We start from the raw sequence: 17,113 nt of genomic DNA, 5'->3' as shown, positions 1-17,113 counted from the left end.
GTACGCATACTTTTCCTTTTTATATAGTACATCCATAAGATATTTCAGTGAAAAGAGCCTGGGCTTTTGTGTAAGACAGAGCTGGGTTTATGTCCTGGCTTTGCCATTTATTCTTTTCACTGGTTAGGTGAACTTGATCAAGTTACTTAACCTGAGTTTCTTCAGTTTTAACATGAAGATTATGCCTCATGCACCAGGTTATCATGAGAATTAGAGCAGTTAACATAATACCTGGTGCATTCATGAGGTCAATAAATTTTAGATCCTTCGCTTCACGGATGGCAGTGTCTTCGCCAAACACCCAGTTTCAACTTTTACCTACTACCTCTAACAAAGCCATTTAAAGATTGATTGACTATACTTTAATGTGGATGACTTAACCATCTCTTGCTCAGTATTTACTTTAATATCCAATTGTGATTAAATGATTTGTCTTGAAAGAGAATTTTAGTCTGCCTTGGAGTAGAGGTCTAAGGAGTTTGGATATTAGAAAATCCCCTGAGAACACAGCAGCTGTGGACGCTCTGGAAGTATTTGGTACTGTTTCTAGTGTTTGCCTGTTTTGAGGTGGGAGGAAGCTCATGGCATTGGCCTCTTTAGGTGTCCTTCCTATTGGCGTGGCCTTTTGCTTCGATTTTACTTTCGTCCTTTCAGACTTCTTTTCTCAGAATGGGTACCCACCACTCTAGTGTGATCTAATCAGAAATCAGCAGCTTTCCTTTTTCCTTCTCAGTGCTCCAGCATGCATCTTTTATGTTTTCTGGCACATTTAATCTTATTTTATTTAGAATTTAATGATGTTTTCATGTTATAAGTAGTTCCTCCCTTAACACTATTTGATATCCTAATATTTTCCCATTCTTCCTGAGTCACTTCTATTGCTGATGATGGATTTTGTGTCAGTACTTATGTTTGAAATGGTTCTCTTCTTTAATACAAGTATTACTGTACATGCAATAAAAGTATGGTGAAATATTTGAAGCTATCCAACTAGCTATATGACTGTAGGCAATTATTTAACGTAAGAACCAATGTCCTCTTCTATCAAATGAGGCTAATAATAATCTCCACCTCAAAATGATACTGTAATGATTAAATTAGATGAGCCAGGAAAATATTCACTTATTTGCATGTATGATTTATATACTTGTACATATTCCAATTGATTATTCTTTTTAATTAGGAAAGTGGTTTGTATCAATTCCTCATCTTTTGTTGTCAGCTGTGATATAATTTTGGTCAAATTAGAGGGAGATAGTTTCTAAAATTAGTATATAACTTTGGAAAATTGATTTTTCTTATTTCATGAACATCTAAACTAAGATCATTTGAAAAATATTTGGAAGGACACATTTTATAACATTGTTACACTAGCTTGCTATTCTACTTGGTTCTATTTCCTAGAATTATTATCTCTGGTTTCATTGTTCTTAATAAGCTGTTTTGCATGTTTTCGATTATTTTAGTCATTCTCATACTGGGAGGTTGACTAAAGTAGTTCTTCAGAATTTTCAGTTTTCTGTATTTCAGGTTGTAAAATACCCTTTAAATGGCCATGTTTTAAAACACAGAAAAATACAGAATTCAAGTAAAACATTTTTCCCGTTTATTTGTATAGACCCTGCATTCAAATTATATAAAAAAAATTAAGCTCAACATATTTAGTTTAAAAAACATAGGCCTGGGGGATAAAGCCCAATGGGCAAATGTAGAATGTCTAAATTAAGCACCCTTTCCTATTAAAAAAAAAAAATGTTTAGAGAAGGTGTGTGTTCCTAGTTTAGCTAACTGTGCAAAACATTGGAAGGACTTCATATCCAAAAAGAGAATCACTCATAATATCTGAATAATTCAAAAGTACATGTAAACTGCCATAAAATTTTCGGGAATGAAGTTAAGTAATTTTTTTTTCCTTTTTTTTTTTTTTTTTTTTTTTTTTGCTATTTCTTCTTCCTCTCTCCTCTGATGAAGTTGAGGTGTTTTGTGTGTGTGTGTGTGTGTGTGTGTTCCACAAAAATAAGATTATGCACTATTTTTTTTTTTTTGCTTTGAGTTTTTCTAATAGAGATTATATTAGCAAAGAATAAATGTAAGGAGGCTGATTTTCATGATTACTAGAGCATAATAAGACATTGAGTAGCCCACTTAAGTGTGTTCTCTCAGAACCCCCATATACTCCTCTCATGTGAAAAAACCTAGGTACTTTCAACAGAAATATTCATTTATTGAAAATTGCATTTCACTTTGTTCCCAGTTCTATACGGTAATGGTTTAGAGAATGGGCTCTGAAGTCCTAATGTAATTCCTGGATCCATCACCAATGGCTATGTTATTATGGGGAAGTTATATAACTTCTCTTTTTTAGCAGTTTCCTCATCTGTAAATAAGGTATTTCTCATAGGAGTGTTCTAAAGATTAAATAGCTAACTACAAGTAAAACTCTTAGAATAATGCCTCACGTATAATAAAAACTCCATAAGTGTTAGTTGTTGTTATTGTTTAAAAAGTATTAAAATGTCATGGTGAAGATATAAGAAAAAATTTTGTTTAAAGATTTTGGAAATTTTAAAATACCATGTGAAAATTTATTTCAGTGAGACCAAATATGATCTTCAAGCCAGTGGATTATGAAAAATTAAACAATCCATTTGGTCAGGAAATAGAAGTGGTAGAGATTGATAAAGCAAATGTTTAATTGTTCGTAGTTAATTTTACATATAGTGTTTGTGAAAAATTATAAATGTTTTAAAATATAATAACCTATAAGTGTGTTCTGTTTCTCAATATTTTATGAATATGAATTCTCGATCTATGAATACAATTTACATTTGCAACTATATATACTGTTATGCTACTGGAAAAGCCTAAGACTTTATTTGATGTGAGGTATCATCCATCATTACCTTGATTTTGAAGACCGGTTAATGTTTTCACTAAAAATGTTCACAGGTGTATTTTTGTTTACTTCAATAGATTCAGAAGCGATGGCGAGGCTATCGAATTCGGAAATACTGCTTTAATTATTTTTATTTGAAGGAGTACCTGAAGGCTGTTTCAGAGACCAATGATGCAATTAGGTGAGTGGTCTACTAGTGAAAATTTTAGAAAGGTTACTTGACAGATATTGATCATTACCATACTTAGAAATACTTACTAGAACTCAGTGATATTTTAGGTACAAATTTATTAATAAGGGAGAGATATATGATTCTATTTATCTTAAAAATTTGTTGTTTTGATATTTTAAAATATATTGTACTCTTGACTATAAATTAGATTATTTATGTGTACAGTAGGCCTTTCTTGGTTCTATGAAAAATAGTTTCAGTAAAGTTATCTCATTTTGAGATGGATTTATCTGTAAAATGATTCCATAGATGAAATACCATGGAACATAATTAAAATGGACTGCTTTACTGTCAGCTTTTACTTCTTTGAACACATAGAAAGCACCTGGATTTAGGTCATAGGATGATGTTTTTTGTAGATTTATGCAAAGTAAAGCTATTGTAACACACTATTCAGTCAACTTTACCAAAACTCTAAGTTTTCATATAACTTCAAATATAGTTTTTTCCTCTTATAATATGCTCCATTCTAATAACATATAGGTGACCATAAGCTTATAATATGTTTAGATAAAGAAGGAAAGAGTAACTAATAACAGTTGCCATTTACGTATTTAATTTTTTTCACCTACGTTATCTTACTGCACTCTTAAAATTCTTTGAACTGGAGAGAACAGTGGCACAATAAATTGTTAAAATAAGATTTTGCCTGAGACCCTAAAGCTATATATATTCTAAGAAATATCTGAAAACTGATTTTTCCAACTTTTAAACTGGGATAAGTTGTATATATAAGAGGATCTGGTCTTTGGAGATTAAGTGTTGGCTCTTCGTGAAGTTGATTTCTTTGGAAAAGAAGAAGATTTGAGAGGGCTGCAATAGGATTCGGTCAGTTGGAGAAGATGGAAAACTCAGAAACATGTGGACCACAGCAGACTGCTCTTTAATTTCTTGCTTAAGAAATCCAAAGTCCTGGAGATGGGCTGGTTCTCTGCAAATGGATGGCATGAGCCTGTCAGGGGGGCAAAGAGCTGGCAGAATATGCAAGAGAGGGAATTCGAGCAGGGCTAGGACTAAGATAAGACAAGGAAGGCTCGTAAGGCACAAAAACTGAAGAGGCGCTTACTGGCAGGGTCATGCAAATGCCAGCACTGCACTTGTACAACCAAGAGGGCATCCTTAAATTTTACGCTGGAAAGGCCTCTCTTACTTCACCCTAGTCCCACCACTGAGTAGGAGAAGGTCCTCAAAGAGACAAATAAGCGAAAGGCGGGTTTTGAAAAGCCCTGTGTTTCCTATTAGACAAGTATTTCCATTAATCCTTATTTTCTTCCTGGTTTTACTGTGTATATCTTTAGTTACCAAGGAATCTGGTGTATCAGTGCTGACAATTAGCTTTAGTCTGATATTCTTTACCATATTACAGACTTACTCTTTTTTCTACCTCTCTGAGTTTTTAAGTGAGAATAGAAAGCTGGATATAGCAAATGCTTTTGCATTATCTGCTAATATAATTATATATGAAGTTTTTCCTTTCTGACCTTTTGACATGTTATAAAGTGTATTTTTCTTAATAAATAAAACTGTTGGCCGGTTACAGTGTAACTTATTGATGTAATTTACATGATATGGCAGGACTCTCAAAGCCCTTCCTCTTCCTCAGGGGGTCTGGGATGAAAACAGCACACAGGGTGAGAGATTGTCACGTACTGGGGAATGAGCTGGGGCAAAGACTCCCTGGCACTTGAAGGTCTCTCTCTTCCTCTTATGCTCTCACTGGGGCTTCTGGTCCAGAGGACTCTTGTTCCTTGGAGGCCCTATGGGCCATAATGTTCACTATCGGGTCGCTATAGCCAAATTCATCATTGTACCTGAAAATGAGTTTAACAGAGTTTTCACTGAGGGCAATGCCAGCCCCTGCGTCAAAGGTGGAAGAGTGAGTGTGACAGTTAAAGTTGCAGGAGACAGCCTGGTCCTCATTGTAGCCCAGGAAGCCCTTGAGGGGGCCCTCGGATGCCTTCTTGGTGTCATTGTATTTGCATTCTCCAGGCGACAGGTTAGATACATGACTGACACTTACGGGGTGAGGACACAGAAGGCCATGCCAGTGGGCTTCCCATTCAGCTCCGGGATGACCTTACCCACAATCTTGGCGGACCCAATAGAAGCAAGGATAATGTTCTGGAGGGCTCCTTGGCCATTACACCACAGCTTCCCAGAGGGGCCGAGGGGCCACCTACAGTCTCCTGGGTGGCAGTGATGGCGCAGACTGTGGTCATGAATTACTCCACAGTGCCACGGATGACCTTGGCCAGAGGGTCACACGGTTGGTGGTGCAGGAGGCGTTGCTGACATATTTATCGTAGTTCATGCCAATCACAAACATGGGGACATCAGCAGAGAAAATGGCCCTCTTGGCTCCACCCTTCAAGCCCCCGCCTTCTTCTCCATAGTAATGAAGACACTACTATGTAGTAATAGACACTACGATGTATTTAGCACCAGCATCACCCCATTTGATGTTGGCAGGATCTTGTTCCTGGAAGATAGAGATTGGCTTTTTTCCGTTGATAACAAGTTTCTCATTCTCAGCCTTGGCTGTGCCACTGAATTTGCTATGGGTGGACTCATACTGGAACAGGTAGATCATGTAGGCTGAGGTCAGTGAAGGTGTCGCTGATGGCAACTGTATCCACTTTGCCAGAGTTAAAAGCAGCCGTACGGCCAGGCACCAAATACGGCCAAATCTGTTTACTGGGACCTTCACCACTGTGTGTCAGGAATGTGACTGGCACTGCACAAGAATACGGAGCTGTCTGTTGAACTGGGAGGAACAGAGGAGATATACTCATATTAAACCATCATTGTGTGCTAGGAATATCTTTAACTAAGCCATTGTTATTCTTTTGATTTATTAGTAATTATATCAGTATTTTATATAGGATACTTATATTCACTTTTGTATGTATGATTAGTTATAATTTTCTTTCTCGTGTTATAATTTACAGGTATTGTTATCAGGGTTTTGCTATATTAGATGAACTGTGTGACCATACGGCATGGCGTTTGAAAAGGAAAAATACTACCCTGTTTCCTGTCTACTCAATGCTCAATACTTCTAGTCACCAATGTGTGGGTTATCCATGCCAGGCAATCTCAGACACCAGTTAAGTGTCCTGCAGTTTAACTCCATTATCTGGGGGGGGGGCTGGGTGGCTCAGTCTGTTAAGCAGCTAACTTTGGCTCAGGTCATGATCTCGCTGTTTGTGAGTTGGAGCCCCACCTTGGGCTTTGTGCTGACAGCTCAGAGCCTGGAGCCTGCTTCGGATTCTGTGCCTCCCTCTCTCTCTGACCCTCCCCTGCTCACACTCTGTGTCTTTCTCTCTCTCTCTCAAAAATAAACATTAAAAACAAAAAGTAAAATGACTTCTCTGGTGATAGCATCGGATCCCCAGGTTAAGGGCTCAGTCCCACAAGACTCTCATTCCCCATCCCACCCAAACTGCAGATGTCAATTGCAAGTGGTATGTCCCCAGGTTACCCACAACTCCTGTCCAACTTGGCTACAAATCAGAGATCCATAGGACCTCCTCCTGAAGATCAGTCATTTGCTAGAACTGCTCAAGAACTCAGGAAAACAGTTTATTTACTAGGTTACTGGCTTATTATAAAAGGATACAACTCGGAAACGGTGGAAGAGATGCATAGTGCAAAGATGGGGCGGACCGGCCATCCCTCTGGTACCTCCATGTGTTCAGCCACCCAGAAAATCTCTGAATTCTATAAATTGAGGAATTTTTATGGAAGCTTTCTTAAAAGGAAGCTTGATTAAATCTTTGACCATTAATGATCAACTCAAACTTCTAACCCCTCTCCCCTCCACAGAGGCAGAGGGGTGGAGCTAAAAGTCCCAATCTTCTAATCACATGATTGGTTCCCCTGGTAGCTAGCCCCCATCCTCATTAGCATTCATTAGTCATCTCACTAACATGCAAAAAGACACTTACCCCTTTGAGGAAATTTCTAGGGTTGTGGAATGGGGTGTTGGGGAAGGGCCAAAGAGTGCTCTGGGGGTGTTAGGAGGTCTCCTTGGGCCAAAGGAGCGCTCTGGGGTGTTAGGAGGCCTCCTTGGCTCAGAGTATAGCCCTGCAGATAGCATGCATGTGTCTCTATTTATGTGAACTGGTTTAGTTTTTGTTGTTTGTTTTGACAGTGTTGGTCAGTTGCAGGACCCCTTACTGCTTTCATACTCTACTCTTTCTTAGAGGTCTGCAGCAAAGATAGCATGCCTGTGCATTTCCTCATTTAGTCCTACTTCCTCAGCCACTCCCGCGGGTGGTTTAGGAAATCTGCCACAGTCAAGTTTTGCTCTACAATCTTATTATGAGCAAGGAGGGCATTACTCTTTTTCCTCCTCAGAGTATGCCACCTATTTTTGCAAATTTTGCATTTGGCAGTCTCAGTCTGAAATCTGCATCTTGAGGTATCTTGTCTCCATGACATCTCTAATCCTGGTTGAATTTTCACTCCTCTTGGTGGCCCTTCTTCATGTATATTACCCTTAAGTGTTTCTGATTTTACCGATGATAGGGTTTCCTTTTATTTTCTTATTGCCTTTCTTTTCTTAAGGAAGTTTAAGAGAGGAATGGGTAGAGATAAATTTGCTCCTATCTCAAAATTGGAAATATACAGTTAACTTTCTAAAATAAATCACAATTTATTTCCTTTCTGTTACATACGCAGTTTTATACATACAACGAAAGTAAGCTATAGGGTACCATAGAGGAAGCACAGAAGAGGAACATCTAAGGCAAAAGTGACTAGTGTGGGTCAGAGTAGGAGGGGGAGCCTAGGGGTTAGGGACATCTCTCAGAGGCTGTGAAGCTGAACCCTGAAGGTTGTGTAGAAATTAGGACATTAGCACAGGAAATGTCACTGAGGTTGATGCGTAGAAGATGAGAGAAGGATCAGCTAAAGATAAATCCAGACAGTTGAGCAGGAACCACACCATAACACGGCGTTTTGGGCCATATTAAAGAGTTTGACTGCTTTTCTGAGAACATTGGAGTAGATGTCCCTTTTAAGAACAGCGGCAGAATGATTATATGTGTGTGTTGGCACTCATGTTTGATTGTATTTTTCACAATAGTTATATTTAAGTAGCCTGGTGAGTATTAAAAGCATCATCAGGGTCATTAATTTTATAGAGATAGTATTCTTTTCCTTCTCATAGAAGAACATACGATACATTTGTTTGGATTATTTCTTCACAGTGTTTTGTTCTTTTTTTCATTGAAAATAATTAGAATCAGGACTCTAGTTACCTTTTTCTGCATAACAAATTACATGTAAAGTAGCTTAAACTAATGCACACTTATTAGCTCATCATTTTGTCAGCCAGGAGTCTGGGAAGGGCTCCCGGCCAGGGCTCAAGTCTCTTGTGACTCTGCAGTCAAGCTGTCAGTCATACAAGAGCTCAGCTGGGGACGATCCTCAGTCACACGGGCCTCAACTATTCCGGCTGTTGCACTGGCGTCCCTTGGTTTCTTGCCAAATGGGCTTCCCTGTAGGGCAGCTGATAACATGGGAATTGGCAGGTGAACAAGAAGACACAAAAAAACATGAAGACAGAAGCCACATTCTTTTGATAACCTAATATCAGATGTGACGTCTCATCAGCTGTATTCTCTTCATGGGAAGCAAGAGACTGGGTCCTTCCTACACTTACAGGGTGGGATTACACAAAGGGATGAACACAAGAGTAGGGATTGTTAGAGACCCTCTTACAGCATGCTTTCCACATTGTGCCTTGCATATAGAATTTGTTCAATAAACATGTTAATTTTCAGCATTTTGCCTTGGACAAAAGTTACCCTACCATTTACTTATGGCAGTATTTTTAAGTGATGTCTTTTCAAGATTATATTTCAACTTTAATATTGTATCAAAGCAATTATGATGTATCCTGATTTCTCATACCAGGAAGGATTAAAATGTATAGTTTCTGGGTTTTCTAAAAGAAAATAAAAGATCTAGTGCATTCCTCTATCTTTGGGTGGGATAAAATTTATAGGACAAAAGTTAATAAAATGTATTTTACATCAGAATATTTTTAATGTTTGTTTATTTTTGAAAGAGACGGAGACAGAGAGAGAGAGAGAGAGAGAGAGAGACAAAGTGTGAGTGGGGGAAGGGCAGAGAGCGAGGGAGACACAGAATCCAAAGCAGGCTCCAGGCTCTGAGCTGTCAGCACAGAGCCCAACATGGGGCTTGAACCCACAAACTGTGATATCACGACCTGAGCTGAAGTCGGATCTTTAACCAACTGAGCCACCTAGGTGCCCCTACATCCGAATATGCTTGATTTGAATTATGTAGAATATCAGACAGCATTAGGCTTACCTCTAGTTTATCTGCTCTTTTATTACTAGAAATTGTTTATTTATTATATAGTTAATAGTAAAAAAATTTATGTTAAAGTATACAAAAATGTATTTTTGTAACTAAGAGCAGACATCGCAAAGATAAATGAAATTGATTAATTTGAAATTGGCAGACATGTTCCTTTGTAATATCTAGCCTGATATACAAAAAGTTGCCCCAGATTATGAGTAAGAAAATTATAGAATGAAATTAAAAATTAGCTACAGAGTTACAGATTGGTAGCATTAATAAAACATTATTAGCTTGAGGTACAGAATACTGTACTTTTTTTAAGCTAGAAGTAATATATTTCCCCAATTTTAATCCTTCAAGGTAGATTTTGGTGGTTAACACTGCAACAATAGCACTGTTTTGAACGTTAATTTGTCATTCATCAAAGTGAATCAAAATCTTTCAGCATATTGATTTTGTACAGCATGGTTTGGCTACAAAGATTTTCATGGCTGTTATTCTTTCCTATCTTTTAAAGTATCATGGGAGTTTTTTTAAGGTATATATTTATTTTGATTTTTTTTGTAATAGCTTTATTGAGATCCAATTAATATACCATTCCGTTTATCCATTTAAAGTGCAATGTCCCTTAGTGCTTAGTTTATTCACAAAATTGTGCAACTATCACCACAATCAATTTAAAACATTTTTATTATCTTAAAAAGAAATCCTGTGCCCTTTAGCAGTCACCTCCCCATTTTTCCCAACCCCACTCAGCCCCAATCTATGTGTTACCTCTAGAGACTTGCGTTTGTGCTCATTTCATATAAATTGAATCTTACAGTGTGGTGTTTTTTTTTTGACTGGTTTCTTTCACTTAGCCTGATGTTTTCAAGGTTCATCTCTTTTGTTGCATATAACAATACTACATTTCTTTTCCTTGCTAATTAATATTTCATTCTATGGATAAACCACATATTACTTATCCATTTATCACTTGATGGACATTTGAGTTGTTTCCACTTTTTGACTATCATAAATAATGATGCTATGAACCTTTATACACAAGTTTTTGTTTAGACATAGGTTTCCATTGCTCTTGGGTACCTCATGAAAGCTGTAGGGAAACAAGTTTAAGAACTGAGTAGTTAGGAACATTGACTTTGGAATCAGATTGATGTGGATTAGTCATGCCACTTTCTAGTAGTGCGAACTTGAGCTAGTGACTTAATCTTACAGAAATTAGGTTTCTTCATCTGCACATTGGAGCAGCAGTCTTTACTTTGCAGCATTTCTGTGAGGCACACAGTACATGAAACACTGATCATATATTTGACACTCAACAAATAACAGCTATTATCATGAAGGACAAAGTAGAAAGAAAAAGCAAATGTTTGTAAACATGTAATTCCCTATAATGTTATAAAAAGCATTCAATTTTATATTAGGCTATTTTTAAGTCAAAGTAAATAAACATTTTTTTTTAAACTAGCTTGTGTATTTTAAGGAATTATAGAGGGGCGCCTGGGTGGCTCAGTTGGTTGACCTTCCCACTCTTGATTTTGACTCAGGTCATAATCCCAGGGTCGTGGGATAAAGTCTTGCATCAGGCTCTGCACTGAGCCTGCTTAAGATTCTCTCTCTTTCCCTCTTCCCTCGCATTCTTTCTCTCTCTAAAATCAAATCAAATCAAATCAAATCAATAAATTTATAGAAACACTAATTGCTGAGTACATCTAAATCATCAGTGCCTTAAATCATGGCTAAAAATTATCTTTCAGAGAGCTGGAAGGAAAAGCAAAGAATGGAACATAGTACAAAGTCGGGAAAGATGCAATAAATGAATTCATAACGTCTCTTTGTTAATGTTTTATTTATTTGTTTTGAGAGAGAGAGAGAAAGACAGAGAGCACAAGCAGGAGAGGGGAAGAGAGAGAGGGAGAGAGAATCCCAAGCAGGCTCCATGCTGCCAGCACAGAACCCAGGGCAGGGCTCAGTCCCACAAACTGTGAGATCATGACCTGAGCTGAGATCAAGAGTCAGACGCTTAACTGACCAAGCCACCCAGGCACCCCACAACTTACCTTTTTTTTAAAAAAAACTTATTTTACCTTTTTAAAGGAAAAAGGAAAATATATCAACATAATACATGCATATTATTAGATATATTGCCTATCACCAAATGTTTATAATAGATAAAAGAATTGCTTTGCCATATCCTTACTAGATTCCTAGTTTTAACCACATTTTTCTTTCAGTTCTTTTTACACCAACTGTTTCTAAACTATATACTTATTTGATCTTTTAAATCACTTTCACATAATATGGTAAATGAGGATTTAACTCCTGTATTCTTTTCACCTCCATTTCCATCTATTTTTAGATAAATCAGTATCAGTGTTTACATGATCATGATTACAGAAGTAGAGTTCCTTGCAAAGGCAATTAATGTAGGATGAATATATTTACTTTATTCCATTTTTTTAATTAATTTCTATTTTTCTCATTTTTTTCTTCTTTCCCATATGCAAATTATATCTGCCATTGATTGTTTTCCAGGTATTCTCTCCTATTAGGAAATTCATTAAGGGGGCGCCTGGGTGGCTCAGTTGGTTAAGCGTCCGACTTCGCTCAGGTCATGATCTCACAGTCCGTGAGTTCAAGCCCCGCGTCAGGCTCTGTGCTGACTGCTCAGAGCCTGGAGCCTGTTTCGGATTCTGTGTCTTCCTCTCTCTCTGACCCTCCCCCATTCGTGCTCTGTCTCTCTCTGTCTCAAAAATAAATAAACGTTAAAAATTTAAAAAAAAAAAAAAGGAAATTCATTAAGTCCCCTTTCCTCTGGGGCCTGCCCTCTTTGTCCTCTCCATCATCCTGTTCCAAACAGACCACATTTTCTTTAGACATGATGCAGATTTATTGAGAAGACATCTCTTAACTTTCTTTTACGTGGGCTGAACTCACTATTTTGTGGATCTGTGATATCTTTTTATGATTTATTTTCTTTTTTTGGAATAACTGCTATACTAATGTGCATGTAAGACAATTTTGGGAGTCCTTGCTTGTTTTAAATATGTCTTATACTTTTTTTTTTTAAGTTTATTTCTCTTGAGAGAGTATGTAAAGGAGGAGCAAAGAGAGAAGGAGACACAGAGAGAGTTCCAATCAGGCTTTGCACTGCCAGAGTGGAGCCCAATGTGGGGCTTGAACTCACAAACAATGAGATCATGGCCTGAGCTGAAACCAAGAGTTGGACGCTCAACTGACTGAGCCACCCAGGCTCTCCTAAATATGTCTTGTTCTATCCTGAGACTTCATTAGTAGTTTGACTGGATAAAACATCCTGGATTGTAGATCATTTGCCCTCGGAGTTTTGAAGACAAATGTTCCATTGTTTTACAGTATTCAAAATTGCTAACTACTTATTCATCTGTTTCTCCTTCCTTTGAAAGTGATCTATTTTTTTTCAATGCGTGTTAGTTCAAGTCCACAAAGAAGCAACTACTAAGATGTAACCAGATGTATAGGATGTACTGGAGGTTTATTGGAGGGAAGAAGCAGGAGAAGGTGGAGAAAACCTTTAGTCCACAATATCAGTGTGACACCTATGAAAAGAAAGAAAGAAAAAACATTGGGAAGAGATTGGGACTGCAGTACATTTTCAAGAAGGGCTAATGGGCTGTTCACAAGACACAGTTACCCTTTGGAGGAGTCTGCTGTCTTGCCAGAATAATCCTACCTCAGTCACTGGCTGAGAGAGGTGTGACCTTGCTATGATCATGTTGGTGGATTCAGTAGTACATTTTTTATGGCCATTGTAGGTTATTTTGAATTTTTTCCCCTAAAGCTTTTGCAATTTTTCAGAATTAGGACTTGTATGGGTATTTCGCACCCATTGTTCTGAGCAATCAATGGATCCTGTAGTTCTAAGATCTTTTCTTACATTATTTCTGAGATAATTTCTTCACTTCTGTTTTCTTCTATTCTTTCTCCATGTGGTTCTTATTGGTTGGATGTTGGACCTCCAGAAGTAATGTGCTAATAAGCTCTTAAACCTTTCTGCCCCTACTCCCTTCAACTTGGGCCTTTGTTTTTCCATTCTATATTTGTGAGAGGCTTCCTTCCTACCCTACTGAAATTTTTATTTTAGCAGTAATTTTTAACTTTCAGTAAATATTGCTACTGTTTGGATCATTTCTTCTTTCATAATATTCTGTTCTTATTAATGAAATATCTCATATTTCTCTAAAAGTGCTAGCACAGTTAAGGTGTTGGCAGGAAGGAGAATCCACCTCAGGATTTATTTCTCAAATAAGGGGAGTTAAATGAAAGGATGGTTTCAGAAATACAGGCAGGGTTAAGGGCACAGTGAAAGGTGATTTGGCATTCAGAGACTGGCAACACTGGGCTGTTGCTACTGCCGGGGCCAAAGGGTTAAGGTGAAGCAATAGCATTAATGGTAATGGGAAGAGCCAAGGAGAAGTTTACGAGCTCCACCCCTGCCACGACCCACACTAGTTAAGGAACGCAGTTCTTACCAGAAGAGTGTGACACCCACGGGGAGAAGAAAATGAGGTAAAAATACCCCCAGTTTCCTCCTGCTGAACTTTAGTCTTCTGTTAGACTAAATCCAGCTGAAAACTAGCCAAAATAATACAGTTGGCAGAGCTTAGCCTTTTGGGTAGTAGTGCAAGGCACAGAAGTGGGTAGAATGAATTGGGGGTGTAGCAAATGAAAGGTAATCAGCATAGGTAATAACATGAGTTTAGAGTTTTATTCAGTTTCTGTGTTCTCAGTTTCCTCCAGGGTATTTTTAGTTTTTCTTCTTTTTTTTTCTTCACTTTTATAGTAGAATTGATCCTCACACAAATGTGGGGGGGGGGGTGTGGGGGAGTGTGTGTGTGTGTGTTTATACTTGAGGGTGATCAGCGTATCAATACATGAGCGGATTTTGTTGACCCGTAGGTTTCATTTGCTTTTCAAGTGATTAGTCAGGGAGCCGGTTCCTTTTACTAGGGGATGACCAAATGCCAGTATGTGGAGGTCTTTCTTTTAGGCTATGTAGTTTCTCCAAAGAAACTTCTGTTGCTTTATTGAGGGAGTAGATGTTATAGCTGCAATTGCATGAGGGTGAGAGAAGGTTTCTTGTGCCTCGCACCCACCAGGTACTATATTCTAAGCCCTATGCTTTTTCTCTAGTTTCTTCAGAGAGCACAACTTTGATCTTTCACCTAAAGTGATTGATACCTGGATGCTGGCATGCCCAGTGTATATGTGCTGAAGAAACAAAAGCGTGTGGCCATTGTAGATAAGTAGCTCATGGATAAATGCTACATCGTAGTAGAACTGAGATGGGATTCTAGATCTTATGATGTCAAGGATAGTGCACTTTCTGCTATCTTACACTATTTTTTGTGTATGCAAAACTAATGAAACGATAGAAATACCTTAGGAAGTAAAAGTTCCTCATTTGGGGGCGCCTGGGTGGCTCAGTCGGTTGAGCCACCGACTTCAGCTGAGGTCATGATCTCACGGTCTGTGGTTTTGAGCCCCGTGTCAGGCTCTGTGCTGACAGCTCAGAGCCTGGAGCCCGTTTCAGATTCCGTGTCTCCCTCTCTCTCTGCCCCTCCCCAACTTGTGCTCTGTGTGTCTCTCTCAAAAATAAATAAACATTAATTTTTTTTTTTTTTTTAATTTCCTCATTTGGACTACATTTGGTGCATAAATTCTGCATGCCACTATTTGTGGTGAACAGTAACCAAAAACTCTGTGTCCGGAATAAAACAACTTGGAATATTAGGTGTTAGAAAAAAGGGAAAAAAATTAAGGCAAACAGGTAGATTATAGTGCAACATGAAAAACATATTTCCAATAATTAAAGCTATTCGGGAAAGGCTGACTTGTGAGGTATAAAACGTCTGATAGAAAGATTCAACTAAAATGACTTGTGGAGAAAGGATTTCTGAATTTGATGACAAACTAGAAGATTTCGAGTTTCCCTTTAAATCTGATATCATTTGTTTAACCTGGTGATACATTTAAATTTTTTTTTTAATATTTACTTATTTTTGAGAGAGAGAGAGAGAGAGAGAGAGAGCACGTGCGTGCACATGAGTGGGGGAGGGGCAGAGAGAGGGAGACAGAATCTGAAACAGGCTCCAGGCTCTGAGCTGTCAGCACAGAGCCTGACGCGGGGCTCAAACTCACGGACCGCAGGATCATGACCTGAGCCGAAGTCAGACGCTTAACTGACTGAGCCACCCAGGCACCCCTAACCTGGTAATACATTTAAAAGGCACAAATCTATATATTTATTTACCTCAAAACCCAGAGTACTTTGAATTTTATAAATTTATAAACTGCTAGAAGAATTTAAATGAAACTAATCTATGGCATAAGGGATTCACGATAAAGTATATGGTATAAAATTATCACTTACCGTGACCCTGAGACCAAGATGAATACGATAATACATGTAAATCAAGATATATATGTAGATATATATATGCACATATTATTATTATGTATTTAAAACCCTCCATCTAAAGTCTATCATAAAAATTTAAAAATATTTATAGTACTAAATATGTTATTGAAATATATACTCCTGAAACATAAAGGCTGCCTTGCATTCCCATTGGTAGAAAAAGTTTTCCCAGAGGTGACAGCACCGTCTCAAATCACTAAATTGAATCCTTCATAGTTTTGGAGAAGAATGACTAATGGATTTATCATTAATAGGACCATCATTCTAATTTTAATATTATATTTAAGAGTTCCTGGATTCATTGACATGCTTGCCAAAATACTAAATCGGAGAAGGAATGGCTATGAAAATGCTTTTTTGACTTTTATGAAATGACACGTGTAAAAACAGCCTCCAGTTCTTTCAGGATCCCTGCGCAGCTCTTCTGTATTGATATGAGCTGGGCCGTGTGCTTGGTTTCCTTGGTTATTCCGAAATCCATACGTCCATACTCTTAACTTGGCGTATTAAAAACTGACTTTCTGTTCTTTGCCTATTGCTATTATTTACATGTGAACAACTTCCAGTTGAACAATGAGAAATTCTTGGTTTCTAAACTTCGGAGTTCCTCTCTCTATGTTGTATTTCCTGTTAAACTATCAGTGTTTGTTCCCAATGAAGATGGTCACCATCCAGAACTCACAGCTAACAGCTTGCCGTTTCAAAATATTTATATCAATATTTGTGTTAAATGCTGTCTTTGTAGTCTGCCAATTTGCATTTGTTTTCAAGGATAAAGCAAAAAATGTGGAGTGATTTTTATGAATATTCATCTAGTTTCTAGGAAACTCAATTCGAAAGATTTGAGCATAATGTCTCATCTTTATAGTGGTTATCTGGGACCCTCAATATGACCACCATTATACTGTTTAAGTAATCTTTCTCTGGCATAAAAACATACAGAGGCAACAAATGTATTAGGCTAATGACAAAACTGAAGAACATTGAGATCACTTAACGTTGTGTATCAGGGAAACACAATACTAAAGAGATTTCTAGTTCTCTGGAGTTGAAGACTTAATACATTAAACTATCTAGGCAGTGCATTTCCAATTGAGCTTTAATTGACAAAGAAATAGAAACATGAGGGCAATAAGCATGTCTTCTCAGACTGGTAACATCACAACCCCCCGAAATCAACATAGGA

The 17,113-nt window shown here is 37.7% G+C and overlaps 1 protein-coding gene across 3 annotated transcripts in view; it reads left to right on the top strand.

The window, feature by feature from the left end:
• Positions 1 to 17,113, top strand: part of SPATA17 (spermatogenesis associated 17) — a 226,374-nt gene that overhangs the window by 35,096 nt on the left and 174,165 nt on the right. For all 3 annotated transcript variants that reach the window (XM_053908969.1, XM_053908970.1, XM_019465641.2), the window contains one exon: positions 2,974 to 3,077. In XM_053908969.1, coding sequence (XP_053764944.1) covers positions 2,974 to 3,077 — 104 coding nt within the window. The remainder of the gene's footprint in view (positions 1 to 2,973; positions 3,078 to 17,113) is intronic.

The sequence above is a fragment of the Panthera pardus genome, unplaced genomic scaffold (assembly GCF_024362965.1).
Source record: "Panthera pardus isolate Hobbes unplaced genomic scaffold, ASM2436296v1 HiC_scaffold_21, whole genome shotgun sequence".
Taxonomy (NCBI): Eukaryota; Metazoa; Chordata; class Mammalia; order Carnivora; family Felidae; genus Panthera; species Panthera pardus.
Note: the sequence above shows the minus strand (reverse complement) of the source record. Positions and strands in the feature narration are given on the sequence as shown.